Source organism: Glandiceps talaboti, chromosome 10 (genome assembly GCF_964340395.1).
Source record: "Glandiceps talaboti chromosome 10, keGlaTala1.1, whole genome shotgun sequence".
NCBI lineage: Eukaryota > Metazoa > Hemichordata > Enteropneusta > Spengelidae > Glandiceps > Glandiceps talaboti.
This window is the reverse complement of record NC_135558.1, coordinates 24,565,820-24,584,459: the sequence shown is the minus strand read 5'-3', so window position 1 is coordinate 24,584,459 and position 18,640 is coordinate 24,565,820. Positions and strand designations below refer to the sequence as shown.

General features: G+C 38.0%; 2 protein-coding genes across 2 annotated transcripts in view; one reads left to right on the top strand and one right to left on the bottom strand.

Annotated features, from left to right (window-relative positions):
* LOC144440772 (immunoglobulin superfamily DCC subclass member 3-like) overlaps positions 1–18,640 on the bottom strand; it is a 106,958-nt gene that overhangs the window by 72,017 nt on the left and 16,301 nt on the right. The gene's annotated exons all lie outside the window — the stretch shown is intronic.
* On the top strand, positions 3,622–4,047 carry LOC144440771 (uncharacterized). The gene has a single exon (XM_078130149.1). The coding sequence runs from the start codon at positions 3,622–3,624 to the stop codon at positions 4,045–4,047; it is 426 nt and encodes a 141-aa protein (XP_077986275.1).

The window sequence follows — 18,640 nt, the reverse complement described above, 5'->3', positions numbered from 1 at the left end:
GCATAAAAACTGTCAATGATGTTTATTTCATTGAAAATCAAACAGGTATGAAATATGTAGTTTTCTAAATAAAATCTGTGTGTGATAGAACAGCATCTTTTTACTCTCTGTATTTCCCTGTGCGAAAACCAAACAAAGATTGTGGCAACAAATGTAGGTGTTCAACATTGACATAAAAAAATTTGGATATCTCAAAGAAGCAAAGAAAAAAAAAAGTTGCCAGAATAGGCGGAGAAAAAAAATAATTATCAGGCAAGCAGGTGGGAAAAAAAATAATGACTCTCCAATCTTCCAAGCCCCCCCCCCCCCCCAGGATATCGAATGGTCTACCCCTAACTGCCTTCGCTACATGTACATCATTCTACATTTGTATGTTTCCCACAAGGACAGTAGCAGTTACCAAATACATGTACAAATGTATGTTAGGTATAAATGTTCAAATAAACTTATCGCCTATACATACAAAGTAATGTACATGTACACATATAGACTGTAAGGGGTCACAATGTGTTACAATGACCTACATGTACTACATTTTACATTCAGAGCACATACATGTACCCTCAGACAACTGATGTACAAATGTACATCATACATGTATAGCTGCAATAATTGTAGCGTTTGATGTGATTTTGAGGGTTTCAAACGCTACAATTCCTCTTACACAAACGCAAATAGATGGAACCGATTCAGATTTGAATCGCAAAGTTGGGCGGATTTTTCTGCTAAATTACGCCTTACCTGGCAAATATCGGTCATTTCCTAACACCAACATTAATTACGGAGCCTTCAAGACCCAAGAAGTGTTCAGAGGTACCCCAATTCCGTCAAAATCGGCAAATGTAGCAAGGCATGCAGCATTCTGAAACGGGCAGTACGCTGACCCCTCGCTCACGTTTTCAACGTGGTCTCGTCTATTTGTGTTTGCGTTAGAGGAATTGTAGCGTTTGATTCGGGTTAAACTTCGGAACGAAAAAAAGGCACATAAACAGACGAAAAAACCCTCAAAATCACATCAAACGCTACAATTATTGCAGCTAATACATGTACACTCAGACAACTGATGTACAAATGTACATCATACATGTAGGGGTCATGACCTTTGTATTGTCCTGTCTCCCAACATCTGGATATGCATAACTATATATAAATACAGAATCAATTTACAGACAAGCACACCAGTGATTATTCCTTCTCTATAAGAAGTTTCAATCCTCATGTAACAGTTCTACAAACACATACCGATATAGCCACGTTATGTAATCTACTGTAACCAGATTTAAACTGAATGCCCTTTGTAAGGGTATCGTCTTGCTATCATAAATATAATTCAAACTCCCTGTTCAAACCACACATTGAGCCCTCACTGTGCACTGAATATATACATGTAGAGGTCAATGTAAAGGTCACCAGTGTTACTACAATTTTGCGAAGTAATACACGTAGGCTAGATCGTGAACAACAGTGTTGAAGACGATCAATTTATTTCCGTAGGCTTATAGATTTCATAATATTGTTATAAAAATCATACATTATTACACCTGATGAATGTGTTCAATGAAAAAGTATATTTCCCGAGATACATGATGTACTGCATTAATTACACGATCACATGGCTCACACCAAACAGCAGTAGCTCGATATTGGGAGAAATTGCAAAACAACAAGGTAAAATCATAAAATGATATTCCATGAAAGGGGTTCTACTAGAAATCATTTGAAGCTCCTTTATGAATAAAAACAATATTACAAACAATGCTGACAGAATGATAGCAAATAAAATGTTTCATTTGATACATTTTAATTATTATACAATGAAATTGTTATTCTTGTCTTCCTAATTCTTGTGTCCCTAAACCGGTATGTCCCTATTAGTAATGATATGAGCCACATGTGCGTTGAGTGTTATCTCCTGTCTATCATTTCACATTGTTGTTGATTCAGTGAAATAAACTACAACGTAAGGCCGCTACTATGATTTCAAGCACCACCAGCCATTCAACTGTCAAAGTTCACGCCCCCCCCCCCCCCCCCCCCCCATAGCGCATATTGCTGGTTTGACGTCAGAAGTCACCTCATTATACTTCATGACCCATTGAAGGGCCATACAAGGCATGTAGTTTTAGCTCCATCGTGATCGTATTTCTTGTTTGTTCACATTCAGTTGTTGCTGTTCCTACTTTTTAACATAGTTATTTACAGTTTAAGGTACTGGTCCAACAGACCAGACAAGGTCAAATTTGTGTGGTTCACCCCAAAAATCACTGGTCCCGAACTTTGGACCAGTGGATTTGTTCACCCCTATTAATGTACATATATGTACTGAATGGTATTGAAATTGAAGTATGCAGTCTTAAGATATAGCCTAATTACCAAAACTCATTAATAGTCACACACACACACAGACATTTCTTAAAGTACATGCATCTCCTTCCTTACAGAAGGAAAAAAGAACACAATAAACCTGGCAGGGAACAAATTGACAGAACCAATCAATAATTTAAAAACAATACAGTTGCATTATCTCATCTCTATCACCCTCTTAAATTCCTACTTGGCTTACAATGTATCATCAAGTTAATTTATTTACAATTTCTCTCAGCTTACGTCTAGGGGAGACTGTCATTATTTATGACTGCGGGGAGGGGAGTAGGAGGGACTGCTCACTCAGAAAATGCTAAGCTAGTAGAGGGGTTACACAAAAACTGAGGAGTGAAAGGGAGGAAGGAGGCTACTCAAATTTTTTGCTAACACTGAAGTATAGAACACACATAGGCACTCAAAACAATCTGTATGATTTTTAAAAAATACCACAAATGGTGTTGTAGCGCAAAATGTTTATCCATATGATAGTCCATGCTAACAATAGGTGTTCATTTGTTGAATGACTATCCAGTTGCCTATCCAACCATGTTGCTATCTTTGCGATATACGCTATCATTTGGCTTTTGCTATGGGCATGGTCATGTTGTTAGATATATTTGCATACATTTTTGTATGTTGTTATTCACTTGTGTATGAATTCCTGATATTATCTTTGCAATATACATGATCATTTGGCTGTTGCTATGGGTATGGTCTTGTTGCTAGGCATATTTGCATACATTTTTAAATGTTTATTCATTTGTCTATTAATCCTCTTATCTTCACAATACTGTAAAATAGAAAATAACCGTGGTGTTAAAATTTTGCACATAAATTTATCTAGACAATATCGCGGTATCTTTATTTCGCGCTTTTCATGTTAAATAATGAATGTTAAACAATGAAGGGCCAAAGTGGAAGATCACAATTATTGTCTGCCCCAATCCCATTATCACGCCTAAGGCATTGTCTATTCCTGCACATATCCTGCAAGTGTTAATGGTTGGTATTAGTAGCGAAAGCATGGGGTTGCTATCATTTAAATTTAACGTCCAGCTTCACACCTACTTTAGCGATGAATGCACATCGGCTGTTTACAGGGATATTTCCTGTAAACAAACATCGTCCGACATGGCCACCAAAAGAAAAATATCTTCACAGCCGCAAGATTAAAGCTAAAAAACGTATAAATTGAACTGGAAAACTATCGACTTGAACACATCTTACGAATTACTAGTACTAGAATATCTATCCAGCATGTCTCTCATGAAGTGGTTGAAGACAGCACCGTTACCCGTTCCCTCTGAACCAGGCCTACCCAATCCTAACAACAATAATGATGTCAGCAAGTGCAGTATATCAGCTGAAGCTATCGCTACTATCAACCAAGAAATTTCGTCTGTCAGCAGAAAAAGAAAGAGGGGCAAATACCAGTTCTACAGTGCTGAGACTCGTGCAAAGATTGCTCGCTATGCTATCGACAACGGTGTCATGAACGCTGTTCGAAACTTTAGTAAAGAACTCGATAGTCCTATTTGCAAAAACACGATCCGAAGTATGAAGACATCGTACCTGAAAGAAGTCAAGCAAGGGAAAGAAAACATCTCATCATTACCAGCAACAAGGGGTCGATCAGTCATTCTTGGCAGTGAATTTGATTCCCAAGATCAAACATACATTTAGAATCAACGACAGCGTGGTCAACTCATCCGTCTGCATAGCGATTGCTCGAGGCATCGTTCTCCATAAAAATCGCTGTCTTCTCCAGGAGTTTGGTGGTCATATCAACCTGACATCTGACTGGTGAAGTCACTTTTGCGGCGGATGGGGTATGTAAAGGGAAAAGGAACCAAAGCTGTGAAGAAAACCATTGAAGACTTCCCTGAAATTAAAGAGAACTTTTGCAAACAAATTACCTACACCATACAGAAGTTCAACATTCCTCCTGTTATGATCATGAACTGGGACCAGACGGGCATTTCCATTATACCAGTGGGGCAGTGGACAATGGAAGTGGAGGGGTCATGTCAGGTATCGATTGCTGGGCTCGATGACAAGCGTCAGATCACCGCTGTCTTTGCTGCATCTGCCACCAGGGAATTTTTACCACCACAATTGTTGTATCAAGGAAAGACTGGCCGTTGCCATACTTCATACAATTTTCCAGACACTTGGGACATTCATCATACTGAAAGTCGCTGGTCCAACCACAGTTCTATGATAAGGTACGTAGACCGGATAATTATCCTCTACTTTCAAGCTACGCGAACGAGGCTCCAACTTCCAGCTGATCAATGAGACATCACCTACTTCGACATTTACAAGGCCTATCGAGGAGAAGAATTGCTTCAGAAGTTAAACGACAACGACATTTCACCTATCTTTGTGCCTGCCACATGCACAGATCATTTGAAACCAATGGATTTGGCAGCGAACAAACTGTTCAAAGACTTCATCAAGCGTGAATTCCAGCATTGGTATGGCAGCCGTGTTTGTCAGACATTGAACAGCGGTGATGACATCCACAGTAACGCAACAATCGAATTGAAACTCGCTGAACTGAAGCCAATCCACGCGAGATGGTTAGTCACAGCTGTGCAACTCATGTCTACCCGCTCCGATGAACTTGTTGCTGGCTTCAAGGAAGCCGGGATATTAGACTGTTTCTCGAATGAACATTAATTTTCTGTAAACACGGGTTTGTGTCATTACGAGTCGGTTTTTCAGCAGTTCAGAGTAGACATTTTGATCGAGGTTGGTGTTACATTTCTGTAGTTTTTTTGGTTGAACAGCATTCAGATTTGTTCTGTTCTTTCTTTATTTTACTAGTTATACAGGTACTACAATTTGTTATTAATTTTGAAATCTAATGTACCAGTCTGTAAGTCGATAGCCTTAGCAATTTGCCAGGTCTTTGTAAATTTGAATCATTTGAATACATTTTGCTATTTGCCGACTTCGAAGAAAATCTAGAGTACTAGTTTTTGTAGCAAACACTTTATTCTTTGTTCATAAGTTAATAAATTCACATATTACATAGAACTTTTGAGAAATCACACCTTTATTTGTGTTCTAGAGTGATAGTAACAGCGTGCGTGTGTATGCAGTTTACCAGTGTTTGACACCCCCCCCACCCCATGAAAAATAATGGCGGTGTTTTGATTTCACATACTTTGTGTTACCGCGAATTACGCGAAAAGTAATCCCCGCAAATAATTAATACTTATACAATAAATGTGATCATTGGCAGCATCTATGGGCGTGGTCTTGTTGCTAGGCACATTTGCATACATTTTTTGAATGTAACTTTATTCATTTATCTTTCAATTCCTGTTGTTATCTTTGCAATATACATTTTGTACGTGATTATTTGGCTGTTGCTATGGGTGCGGTCTTGTTGCTAGGCAAATTTACATACATTTTTAGATGTTTATTCAATTGTCTTTCTATTCCTTTTGTCATCTTTGCAATATATGTGATTATTTAGCTATTAATATGGGTGTGGTCTTGTTGCTAGGCAAATTTACATCCATTTTTAGATGTTTATTCAATTGTCTTTCTATTCCTTTTGTCATCTTTGCAATATATGTGATTATTTAGCTATTAATATGGGTGTGGTCTTGTTGCTAGGCAAATTTACATACTTTTTGGATGTTTATTCAATTGTCTATTAATCCCTGTTGGTATCTTTGTGAAATACACCACTGTTTGGCTGTTGCTATGGTCATGGTTGCTAGGGTATTTGCATACATGTTTTGAATGTTTACTCACTTGCCTACCAGATGATGTTATTTGACCAAAATATACTGCCATTTAGTTGTTGCTAAGGGCGTGGTCATGGTTGCTAGGGTCAATTTAGTCAAAATGTTTTGAAAAAAATCTGCAGAATAATACTTTCAGAAATGTCTCACCAAGTTTCAGACTCACTGACCGAGCATTTTTTGAGATATAAGTTTTTGACCAAAAATGAACATTTTTTATACCTAATTTGCATATCATTCATGGAATCATCGTATGCTTAATATTTCTTCATCCATACATCCCTAGATGCATCCCCATTAAATTTCAGCCCAATCTGCTCAGTAGTTTTGGAATTATAGCTTTTTGACCAAAAAGAAACATATTTAGCCCTAATTTGCATATCACTGATGGGACCAACATGTCATGAACAATTCTTAGTAAAACGCCCAGAAGAATGTTTCACCCAAATTCAACCCAATCGGCCCAGTAGTTTTTGAGTTTAAGTTTTTTGACCAAAAATCACATTTTTTTACCCAAATCACAAACCGCTGGTAAGATCATTTGATTTGAACAATTTCTCAACTAGACACCCAAGGTAATGGGCCCATCAAATATCATGGCAATCGGTTCAGTGGTTTTTGACTTTAAGTTGGTTACACACACACACACACACACACAGACAGACAGACAGACAGACAGACAGACAGACAGACAGATGCGGGGCGATCCTTATAGCACAACTGAACCTCAGTTCAGTTGTGCCAAAAAAATGTATAGTGTATAAGAGAAGGTGTGAAGCTACACAAGCCTATTATTGTGGTGTTTTGTCTACTGTTGGACTGCGTAATCTGTCTCACCTGTCTTCAGTAGGCCTTCTGTACAGTACATGTACATGTATGTCATACCTGCAGTGTTGCAGCCAGAGGGGGTTTTTGGGTCATTTGACACACAGTTTTTGGACCTGACCCACAATTTTGGAAGTGACGGGTCATAGATGACCCACACTAAAATTGTATGCAAATATGGTTAGCAGCATGGTCACGCCTATAGCAACAGCCAAATGATCATGTCTATTGCATAGATACACATGTATCAACAGTGTTGGATAGGCAATTGCATAATCATTCAGCAAATATCTAGCATGGGTCAGCATGGGGGTAAATATTTTGAAAAACTCTATAGTTGTGCTACAACGCTATTGGCGCTTTTTTTGTAATGTCCCCAAAAAATTGTATGATGACCCAGAAAAATAAAAGTTCGGAACACTATGTCCCACTCTTTGAAAAGGCTGGCTGCAACACTGTACCTGTACATGTAGTGACGAATCACTGAACATGACTATACAAACTTTTACCGATGAAAATGTACAAAAGACTATACATGTACTACATGTAGTTGTTATCAGAAAGCACATATTTACATTGTTGTGTACAGAAAGTGACTTTGTAAGCTATGCATTTACTGTATTGATTTGTACAGAAAGTCACTTTGTAAGGTGTACATGTATATTTACTTTGTTGCTATGTACAGAAAGTGACTTTGTAAGGTATATATTTACTGTATTGTTATGTACAGAAACTGACTTTGAAAATTCAAATTTCAACATGGCCGCAGTCAAAATTGTCTCCCCTATAACATTGTTACGTAAATACTGGCTCTGTTCATGACAATTTCTATTCAATTTCGACTTGGATGGCATTATTGACTACTAGTAGGTGGCTGTCGAAACTCAGTGTACTCTATGAAGCGATCATATTACCATGGCGTACATGTACGTTCAAATGGCTAGCTGCATATTTTCGTTGATCGGTACATGTATGCATGACGGCATAAAGCGCCACTTTGCCCATCCGATTACGGTGCCGATACTACTGATTTATGGGCATTTTTTACCGTTTTAGAGAATAAATTTTGAGAAAATGTTTTGCTGTCCTGTCAAATATTTAAATATATTTATAGAAGCTCACTTTTCTTTCAGGTCTTGAGGTGACGAATTGAGATATTTTTAGTACATTTCCACTGCTAGTGGGGGACCGACTGTAGCTTCAGAAACGGATTAGTGAGCCGTTAATTATTTTCATTCAAATTTAATACGACTGAAAATTTAATTTTCTGCCAAATTTTCGCCAATTTTGACCAATTAACCAGTATACAGAACTTTTGTAGGAACATAAATGTTAGTATTTTGAATTTTGTTTGTACCATAAATCTTGTGTTTATTTGTGATATGTCAATGAATAAACAACTCATGTTGGTTTTATTAATATCTTATTACTTTAATCCATATTTGCAAGTATGATGTAGAAAATTTATTTTGCATTGAAATGATACCTTATTTTTCAAAAATGAGCGACTGTACATGTAAGTATTCTATATCGATTTGGTTACACCACACTCACTCTCACCTTACAAATGTATGTTAGTGAGGGAGCTGGTGGAGAACAAACAACCCCATGAGGCCAATGGTGGTGAAAAAGTTAACGAGGAATACCTCATCTAATGCTCTCTTGAGTCACCAATTATCTCGCCTTCAACATGTCAGGTTAAGTTCAATTTCATCCCGTGTACATGTACTCAAATACAGGTGCACCACAAGGAACAGTACTGGCTCATTCTTATTTACTCTGTATACATGTACAGCCGACTGCAGATCATCAACAATTTCCTGTCCATTTATAAAGTTTGCAGATGACTCTGCCATGATCGGTCTAATTGAAAATAGTGACCATTCAAGCTATTTAGCAGAAATCGAGCAATTTGTTAACTACTGTGATCTTAACCATCTAGTGTTGAATGTTGCTAACACTAAAAAATGTTAATCAACTTCTGCAGACAGTCAACTGAGCCTTATCCTGTAAAGTCAAAGGTGAAGATGTACCAGCTAGTACATGTATTTACAATGTAGATATTACCTTAGATAATTTACTTAGCGAGTGTTTTCACATTCATGTCATCATGTTGAAGAAACTCAACTCCTGTCATGTACATGTATGTATTGCCTGAGAAAACTAAGATCACTTAATGTTAAGCAGGAGATTCTCCCTCCCTCCCTCCCTCCCTCCCTCCCTCCCTCCCTCCCTCTCTCTCTCTCTCTCTCTCTCTCTCTCTCTCTCTCTCTCTCTCTCTCTCTCTCTCTCTCTCTCTCTCTCTCTCTCTCTCTCTCTCTCTCTCTCTCTCTCTCTTATCATGTTTATGTAATCAGTAAAAGTGTGAAACAATAAAAGAATCTGCCGACACTTAGCGGAACACTGTTGCGTCAGTGTACAATAAATTGATACAATGTACGTACGTACGTACGCGTAGCTAGCGGTAATATTTACGTTGGTCAACACGCATGCCAACACGTTGAATGATTCACGATTGAACCCGAAGTCAACAGTCATCCAGAGCACTATAGTACGATACGTTATCCGATCTTTTCCGAATAGTAGTCGGGTCAATGTTCGGGGTTTGTTTGAGTCGCCACGTGACTTTCCATGTACTGACATTTTCCTGTGACCTAATTACAATACACGCTGCACCCTGCCCTGCCGCTGTATTACTATTAGCATTTGAATGGTTTGAGCAGATTATGGCCTCGAAGTGAACATTGAATGACTTTTGGGGGGCTAGCGACCAGAAAAAAAGACGAGATGAACACAGTGAAGAACGGGAAGATGACGGTGGTGATAGAAAATGTACAGCGGCACGTCGTAAGATCAAACCCGAATGGTTCCATCGATTTAGTTGGTTGAGATTTGAAAAACAACTTTTCATGTGCGATTGGTGTATAAAGTCTGGGAGAACCAATGTATACACAACTGGGAAAAAAACCAGCAACCCTAAAGCAGATGATTTTGTAAAACATGAGCGAAGTGCCGACCACAAATTTGCCGAGACAGCTAGAAACAAAAAGTTGTCAGCTCAATTGTAAACAGACAATAAGTAGGTTTTTTTGAATAAAAATCCCAAGGTATCATGATATTATGTGTGTCCTGTGTTTAATATTTTAGCCTGTATGAATGACTAATGTTCACTGAAAATGGCTAACAAAAATTGAGATTGGCTAAATAAGTGGCTAAAAAATTCATTTAGCCAGAGGGAGCCCTGACTGTTCTGTTATAGATAGGGTTTTAAGTTAATGTACCGGTATTGTCTGCTGTATCCCAAAACAAAAATGACCTAGACTGGATAAAATCATAAAGAAGGCATGGGGAGGGTGGCAGTGATCGATGTGTGTCACAGCCTGTTGGACTTACATTTGTACATGTAGTCTACAAGGACAAACTTGAGAACAAATTAACACTCATCTTAACTAACACTATGCGTCCACCAAGACAATAATTTGATGACACATAAATCGACAGATGTGGTTGACTGAGGTTACCGAAAACTGTCATGTGTTGTTGTGCAAAATCTTTCATACCAGAAACAATTAGACTTTTTGATGCCAATTTTAAGTGTGCCACTTATTGTAACTATGTTTTTTACAGCAGGCATTATAATTACCCTTTTAGGTATTAAATAAAGTATTATCTTATCTTATTTTATTGCTATGTACAGAAAGTGACTTTGTAAGGTATACATGTACATGCAGTGTTTTCCCCAGGATTTGTTGATAGGATATCAGCTCATTTTGCATAAATTAGCATAACAAAATAATTATATTCCTGAGTAACTTAATGATAAAATCAAAGTACATCATAATATCAAACGAGTAGTAAATGTACATGTGGCCAAAGGAAAGTTGGAGGCCAATTTATTACTTCAAAATATTAGCACCAATAAGAAACTCATAACAGTTTTTTAAAGCAGTGTTATTGATTATTATTCTTAGGAAAACTGAAATTATTTCAATCCAAATGTCCACAGATAAATTAGACTTTCGAAACACAAAAAGTTTGTGTACAGCTACCGACAGACATCGTGTTAGCCCGAAATTTCATGATACACGAGACTAACTATACTTCCCTATTGAGGACTTCAAAAACTCGCGATAGTTTGTGATGTCATGGCCGCCATATTGGAAAATCCATGCTTTCATCGCGCATCATAGTCGTACGATGTATCAGTCTACAATGTCAAACTACAAACTAAACGTGTTTTCAGAGTAAAATTGAACATGAAACTGATAATCGGAGATAACCGCCACTTTATCGAAAGGCACATTAGTCTGTTCAACTCTTTTCACGACATTGTTCTCCCCAGGATTTGTTGATAGGATATTGGCTTATTTGCATAAATTAGCATAAATTTACTTAACAAAATAATTATATTCCTGAGTAACTTAATGATAAAATCAAAGTACATCATAATATCAAACAAGTAGTACATGTACATGTGGCCAAAGGAAAGTTGGATGCCAATTTATTACTTCAAAATATAAGAAACTCATAACAGTTTTTTAAAGCAGTGTTATTATTATTGTCTACAATGTCAAACTACAAACTAAACGTGTTTTCAGAGTAAAATTGAACATGACACTGATAATCGGAGATAACATCGCCACTTTATCGAAAGGTACATTAGTCTGTTCAACTCTTTTCACGACATTGAAGAATACACATGCTCTTGGGTTGAGACGTAACTCGGTGTTACTCAGTCACTCATAGAAAATTAACTAGACACGGAATGCCAACTTCATGAGTTTTTCGAACTTTTATACTTTATAGCAAAATGGCACGGCATCGTTTGATTTTATAGTTGTCAAAATCTGGCAGTTCCGACGTGCTTCTACGGCCAAACCGACATTACAGATGGGCCGGATTTGCCTTTGATTTACCACAAGCTGTTGTACCGTAGTGTGAATCACACTACCATTAGCGGGTTTACACATTTTATTCCTATTGTAAACAATACTGATGGCAAACTCCACTGAAATCTGTCTGGTAGTGGTAGAGGGTTGAATAGTCGTTTGAACTAATTAGACACTCTTTAGGTTTACTTGCTGCTTATGTGTGAAGGATCAATACAAACATTGCGAAACAACAAAGGCATCAGGTGACAGATGAACAATGTCAACGTGCAATATTTACCGAACCCTATGCAATCTGATAGCGTATCAGGACAACTGAACACGTATCGGCAAAAAATAAAGGCTATCGGGCCTGATACGCTAAAACCCTCTGGGGAGAACATGTACTGTACATGTATATTTACTGTTACAGTATTACATGTACTATGTACAGAAGGTGACTTTGTAAGGTATACATTTGTATGTATATTTACTGTATTGCTACATGTATGTACATGTACAGAAAGTGACTTTGTAAGGTATAGGGCTAACACCAACATAAACGGCCACAAAGTAGACATTCAAAGGTAATCTACTACACCATTTAATACGAAGGCAAATAACACAAACCCAACCATTACTAATCATTTTAATTCTCCAGAACTTGCATTTTATGTAGCAGCTAAATTCATGGCAAAGAAGTTGTTTTCTTCATCGACTGTGGATCAGAAATCACAATAATTTCTAACAAAGTACCATTAAATCTGTATTTGAAGACGTAATTTGATTTAAGCTGCACCCCGACTTCAGGAGTGTTGAAAACTGCAACTTTGCATGATTTTGAAAACAATGTAAAGTGTGTATTTAAAACCGCACCTTGACTTTGTCACCATGGCAGTACTTTGAAGTAGTTGTCAAAGCTGTCTTTTAAGTGTGAAGACAAATTTATTCAATTTGTTGCATTCCTAAAGATGCGCTAAGCATCCTCTCAGTGTGAGCTGTCAGTCATCAATAAAACAAGTCATTGAGAATGACATAGTCCCCGCTATGATTGGGTTTTAAGGAACTGGCAGTTTATGTTGTCATTTTCTTGATATCACTACTCTGATCACGCAACAACACTTGTAAACCTAAATCAAACAGACTTAGATATGTTGTGTCTCTTCGTTGGACATGGAACATGCCTACTCATGTTGTGTATCCTCGTTGGACATGGGACATGCCTACTCTTCAAGATGACGTGATGGAATAAACCATTCAACAATAAAGGATGGGTTGGGTATGGGGGGGGGGGGGGGGGGGACGACGACCTGTTCAAGCATGTCTGAGTTATGGCTTTGGACATGGAAAATTCGCAAACGAATGGCTGCCAGGCAGCCATATTGGATCGTATCACAATGAAAATGGATATGCACATGTATGCATAGAACACTGTCCTAATACCAACTTTGAATGAGATCTGTTCAAGCATGTCTGAGTTATGGCTTTGGACATGGAAAATTCACAAAAAAATGGCTGCCAGGCGGCCATATTGGATCGTATCACGACAACAATGAATATGCACATGTATGTCATAGAATAGTGTCCTAATACCAACTTTGAATGAGATCTGTTCAAGCATGTCTGAGTTATGGCTTTGGACATGGAAAATTTGCAAACAAAATAGCTACCAGGCAGCCATATTGGATCGTATCACGACAACAATGAATATGCACATGTATGTCATAGAACACTGTGCTAATACCAACTTTGAATGAGATCTGTGCAAGCATGACTGAGTTATGGCTTTGGACATGGAAAATTCGCAAACAAAATGGCTACCAGGTAGCCATATTGGATCGTATCACGATGAAAATTGATATGCACATGTATGTCATAAAACACTGTGCTAACACCAACTTTGAATGAGATCTGTTCAAGCATGACTGAGTTATGGCTTTGGACATGGAAAATTCGCAAACAAAATGGCTGCCAGGCAGCCATATTGGATCGTATCACGATGAAACTCGATATGCACATGTATGTTATAGAACACTGTGCTAATACCAACTTTGAATGAGATCTGTTCAAGCATGTCTGAGTTATGGCTTTGGACATGGAAAATTTGCAAACATAATGGCTGCTAGGCGGCCATATTGGATCGTATCACAACAACAATGAATATGCACATGTATGTCATAGAACACTGTCCTAATAACAACTTTGAATGAGATCTGTTCAAGCAAGCATGTCTGAGTTATTGCTTTAGACAGGGAAAATTTGCAAACAAAATGGCTGCTAGGCGGCCATATTGGATCGTATCATGAAACAATTTGACGTGCATATGTATGCCATTGTATGTTGCCCCTGTACTAAGTTTGAAAAAAATTGGTCCACGCATCTCCAAGAAACGGCTCTGGACGGACGGACAGATGACGGACGGACGCACGGACGCTCGGACAGACAGAACCCAATCCATAAGTCCCCATCTCGGACTTCGTCCGGTGGGGACTAATAATTGGACTGAATCTCCCAAGTGATGGCAGCATGTCAACAGAGGATATCGGCTTGTTGTGTGAACTGTACCTCTTTCCAAAGGTCTTGTATGCCTTTTTGGAAAATATGAATAGAATGGGAGAAATTGTTCACACCTTTTTTGGACTGATCCCGACAAGTGGTGTGAAAGCAGTCACCATTTTTCCATGCCTACTTTCATTTTCCAATGAAAAGAGCGGCTTCACATATTCTTTTTACAAAGTGAAATAATTGTTTAAATGTGATGATGAAATGCACAAATTCTCCATATATTTCTGAAAACTCTTCCCAAAAAATCACTCCTTCTCAGTTCTCTAGTTTCAACACTGAGAACATCATCGCACATTGTACATTTTGTACTTCAATTGCATTTTTCATCACCGTATAGTGAGTTCAACTATCAGGTTCAACTTCTACTATCCAACAGAAAGAAAACATACCACGTTCGTCTCATCACCGCATGACCTACGACAAAGCTGCCAAAGCTGCAGAGATTGGCAGTAATCGAAAGACAGAACATTTTGGTCTTAATGAAAAACAAGTTCAAGACTGGTTAAAGAAACAAGCGACCTAGAATAGCTCTGCTGGGGTTTTTTATTTTATTTTTTATTTTGGTAACATGTAGAAGTGGTTCAGTTCTTCAGCTCTTCACTATGCAGTTTTGTTTTAGCGATGTAATAAAGTGGTTAGTGGTTTCATATGATGTCTCACTATAAAACACATTTTACACAGAAAGTTGGTAATGTATTGTACTTTTATACCATAGTCACCATTTTATAACAAAAATCTACTGTTATATGAAAAATTGCACAAAATCTCAGAAAAAAAATGACTGGGAAATGCACACAAGAAAAAGAAAAAAAGAGGATTTTGAGGTTGGCTATAAATAATTCCAGTCTTACAGCTTTAACCCTGGAAAATTTTAATGATGAATGAAATAAACTAGGGATCTAAAATAATTTTGAGGCAATTTCAATTTCAATTTTCTAACAAATTTACCAAGTCAACAACATTCAACTTATACTAGTTGTAGTAGATATAGGTAAGAAATGTATTAATCGCCATCTTAGTTTCCGTACGGAGACAATCCCAAGTACCCGGATGCACGAGGGACTAACCCGGAAGAGAGTCATTCTCAGCCATACGTTACAGTGGTAACACTCGTTCATGTTAGATTACCTTTCACAAAGAAAACACAACGAAATGGTTGAAGTGATCTTTTTTTTTAATTTCTTTTCATCACAACAACAAAATCTGCGTGATCAAAAGTGTTGTAAACTAAACCAGAAAGAATTATCGGACTGGCTAAACTTCCCGCTGAACTGGAGTAAGGTCCAAGCCTCGACAGTACGTGAGGAAATCGTCTCAAACTAGCGATACAACTTTCAAAATATAACTTGACATGTCTTCATTTGTTAGAGTTATACAATTCAAGACGGGTTTTCACTCGAAAACAACAATTCTGTGAATAATGACACTCTAAACGCAGTGATTACTCAGACAATGTTACCACTGTAATGTATGGCTGACAATGACTTGCTTCCGGGTTAGTCCCTCGTGCATCCGGGTACTTAGGATTGTTGCCGTACGGAAACTAAGATGGCGATTAATACATACATCGTCTGATATTTAATTTACGGAGTTTCTTGTGACCGGCGCAGTCCCGGCAGTGTGTGAACTTAAGGGGAAATGACTACTGGTCATAAGGACCGACATGTAGCAAATGCTGCTGGTCCTTAAGGAAAACTGCTGGTCCATACTCAATGCAGTCCATGTTCACTACCTGTATCTACACCCCTCCCCCATTTACAGACTAAATGATTTTGAACTTTAATATGATACAGCATATCTTTAGATATAAAAGTAAAAGAGAGTACAACGAATTGTTCACTATCCACTATTATTTCATAAAATTTCCACTCACAGAGTCAAAAGTAAATTTTGGATTCCCAACCAAGTAATTTTTGACTCTGTGAGTAGAGATTTTCATTTGTAACTATGAACCCAGCTAGAGACTGCATATTCATTCTGTTCTTATAGACTATAGTGGTCTGAGACTGAATGTATTCATTCCACCATAGAAATACAGATCCATAGATTGTAGATAATATGGGTGAATGAATCAATAAATCTACATTATCTGCAATCTCTAAGAGATCACAGTCCTCTCCTTCCTCTCTGTACGATTCACTAAATTCTGAATCACATAATCCAAAGTCAGATTCATCGTCTGTGGCAACAGCTGATGTAGCTTTCCAACTCTTAGCGAACGTAGACCCACACATTCACATCATAGCAGAAAGTTTTATCGCGTAACTATCCCTCTTGAAAACTGTGTATTTGCTTTATTTCAATTTCCATCCACTCAGTGACACGGGGCGGTTTCGTCTTCCTTCGGTCTTTACATATGTAATGAAGCCCCCATAAAGCCCTACCCGTATACCCTACCGTGGTGTATTGAGTATCGTCTCTGACTGTTTGTGTAAGAAATCTGACCATGATGAAGAGAATGGCTAAACATGTCTTAAAGTGCGAGTTTTTTTGACGTGGGAACGTGATATGGTAACTGTACTATAATGTGTCATCCACTATGTACCCGTGTTTGGCATGATGCAGTAATTTTCCAGATACAACAATGGCAACAAAAATGCAACATTTCTAAGTCTACACGTTGATTACAACATGACAGGACGTACATTATCATATGCATCAAATTGAAAGCAATCAGACTACGCATTTTTTTTTACTGTTTTTACAAAAAAAAACTATCGTACTGGAGATATCTTACGAAGTGTACCTGCCTTCTTTATCAGTTAAAACGCCATTTTCGATCGCGGCAACAGACATGGGGAACTCCGGTAAATTGATCGGGAAACCCAATAACATTTACCGGCTATACCAGCCTTTAAAAAACAGTGTATGTTTCGTCTTTTTCTTTGGAAGCTCATTGCCGCCTTCTAAATATCGCCACATACTTTATAAATTCAACGTGGAACTGTCTCAAACACGTTAAAAGTTTCATACACTTCGAGCAGTAAACTTTACAACAATGATTAAATGAGTACGATATCATGGCGGAAAAAGACGTATGCGCTGAATGCGTAAAATGAGTCTGAATGTCTAAGACGCAGATGATTAGACGCTGCATGCTACGTCATGTAGTGTAGTCATGATATCAACATTGGCAACAACACGTAGCGAGCTAGCTCTGTGCCGCTTGACTTGAACGAGATGTCGAGAGTAAAATAGGTAACACAAGATCAGATTCATGTAGGTGAAATTGGATATATCTTTGAATAAATGTTATTATTTACTCCAAATTTCAATCGGTCATAAGGACCGATACGTTGTTGTAATTCTGAAAAACCGTCGGTCCGAACGGAAATCTGTTGGTCTCGGGCCGAAGGACCGGCGTTAATTTCGCACGCTGAGTCCCGGTATGATCACTGACTAGTCGTGCTTGCATACGGAGTAATCCGGGACTCGATTTTGACAAATTGTCCCTACTATTTGTTTAGAGTCAAGTCAGCAATATAGACTCGTCCACCGCCTGTCGTATGTAAGCAGGGCTAACCACTGACATGACCACAGAGAACCTTTTCGGATTTAAAATTACATGTAAAACGGGGAAAGATACGAAAAACATAACCACAAAGTCTGAAGCCAAATTAAAGTTGTAATTATTTTATTTATTTTTACTTGCCAAATATTTGCATTTTGGAAATGGCAAGACACGTTCATGTCGTTTAACTTTACATGTAAACTGTTGGTCAATTAACAAAGTTTGGTCGATTCACAGTCGGCAGTGAGACTGCTCTTGCATAACTTCAACCGCATGTCTAGGCATGCCGCCTTCCTTACGCGAGTTGTCTTCATTCTGGTTCACTGTCACTTCAAATTGAACGACAATATAGAATTAATCACAAGTTATATGTTATCTGAAACATCACACTTTTTTTTTATAGTGGGTCTGAAGTGTGATTTTAGTGAGTACCAAGAACGTCCCGTGTTGCTACTTGCTGTGGAAAATCGCCCGGTCAAACGAGGTCAGCTTCAGCTTCTGGTCAAATCAGTCGTTTTCTACCGAAAATTCTGGAACGGAGCGTTACACAACGATCCTACTAAATTTACTTGCCATAGTTATTAAAACACATAAAAATCCACCTTTTTGTGAAATTTGTAAAACTTTCCAGTCCGTATTAAGGAAACTATTCTGAGCGTAAAAACCGGGTCGAAGTTTCTGGGCCTCAAGTATGCGTCCTGAATTCGTCGGAAAATCGGTATTCCTAAATGTCATTCCAAAATTTG

Bases quoted from the DNA above. Each gene is read 5' to 3' on its own strand.
- LOC144440771 (XM_078130149.1), top strand. From the start codon at position 3,622: ATGTCTCTCATGAAGTGGTTGAAGACAGCACCGTTACCCGTTCCCTCT.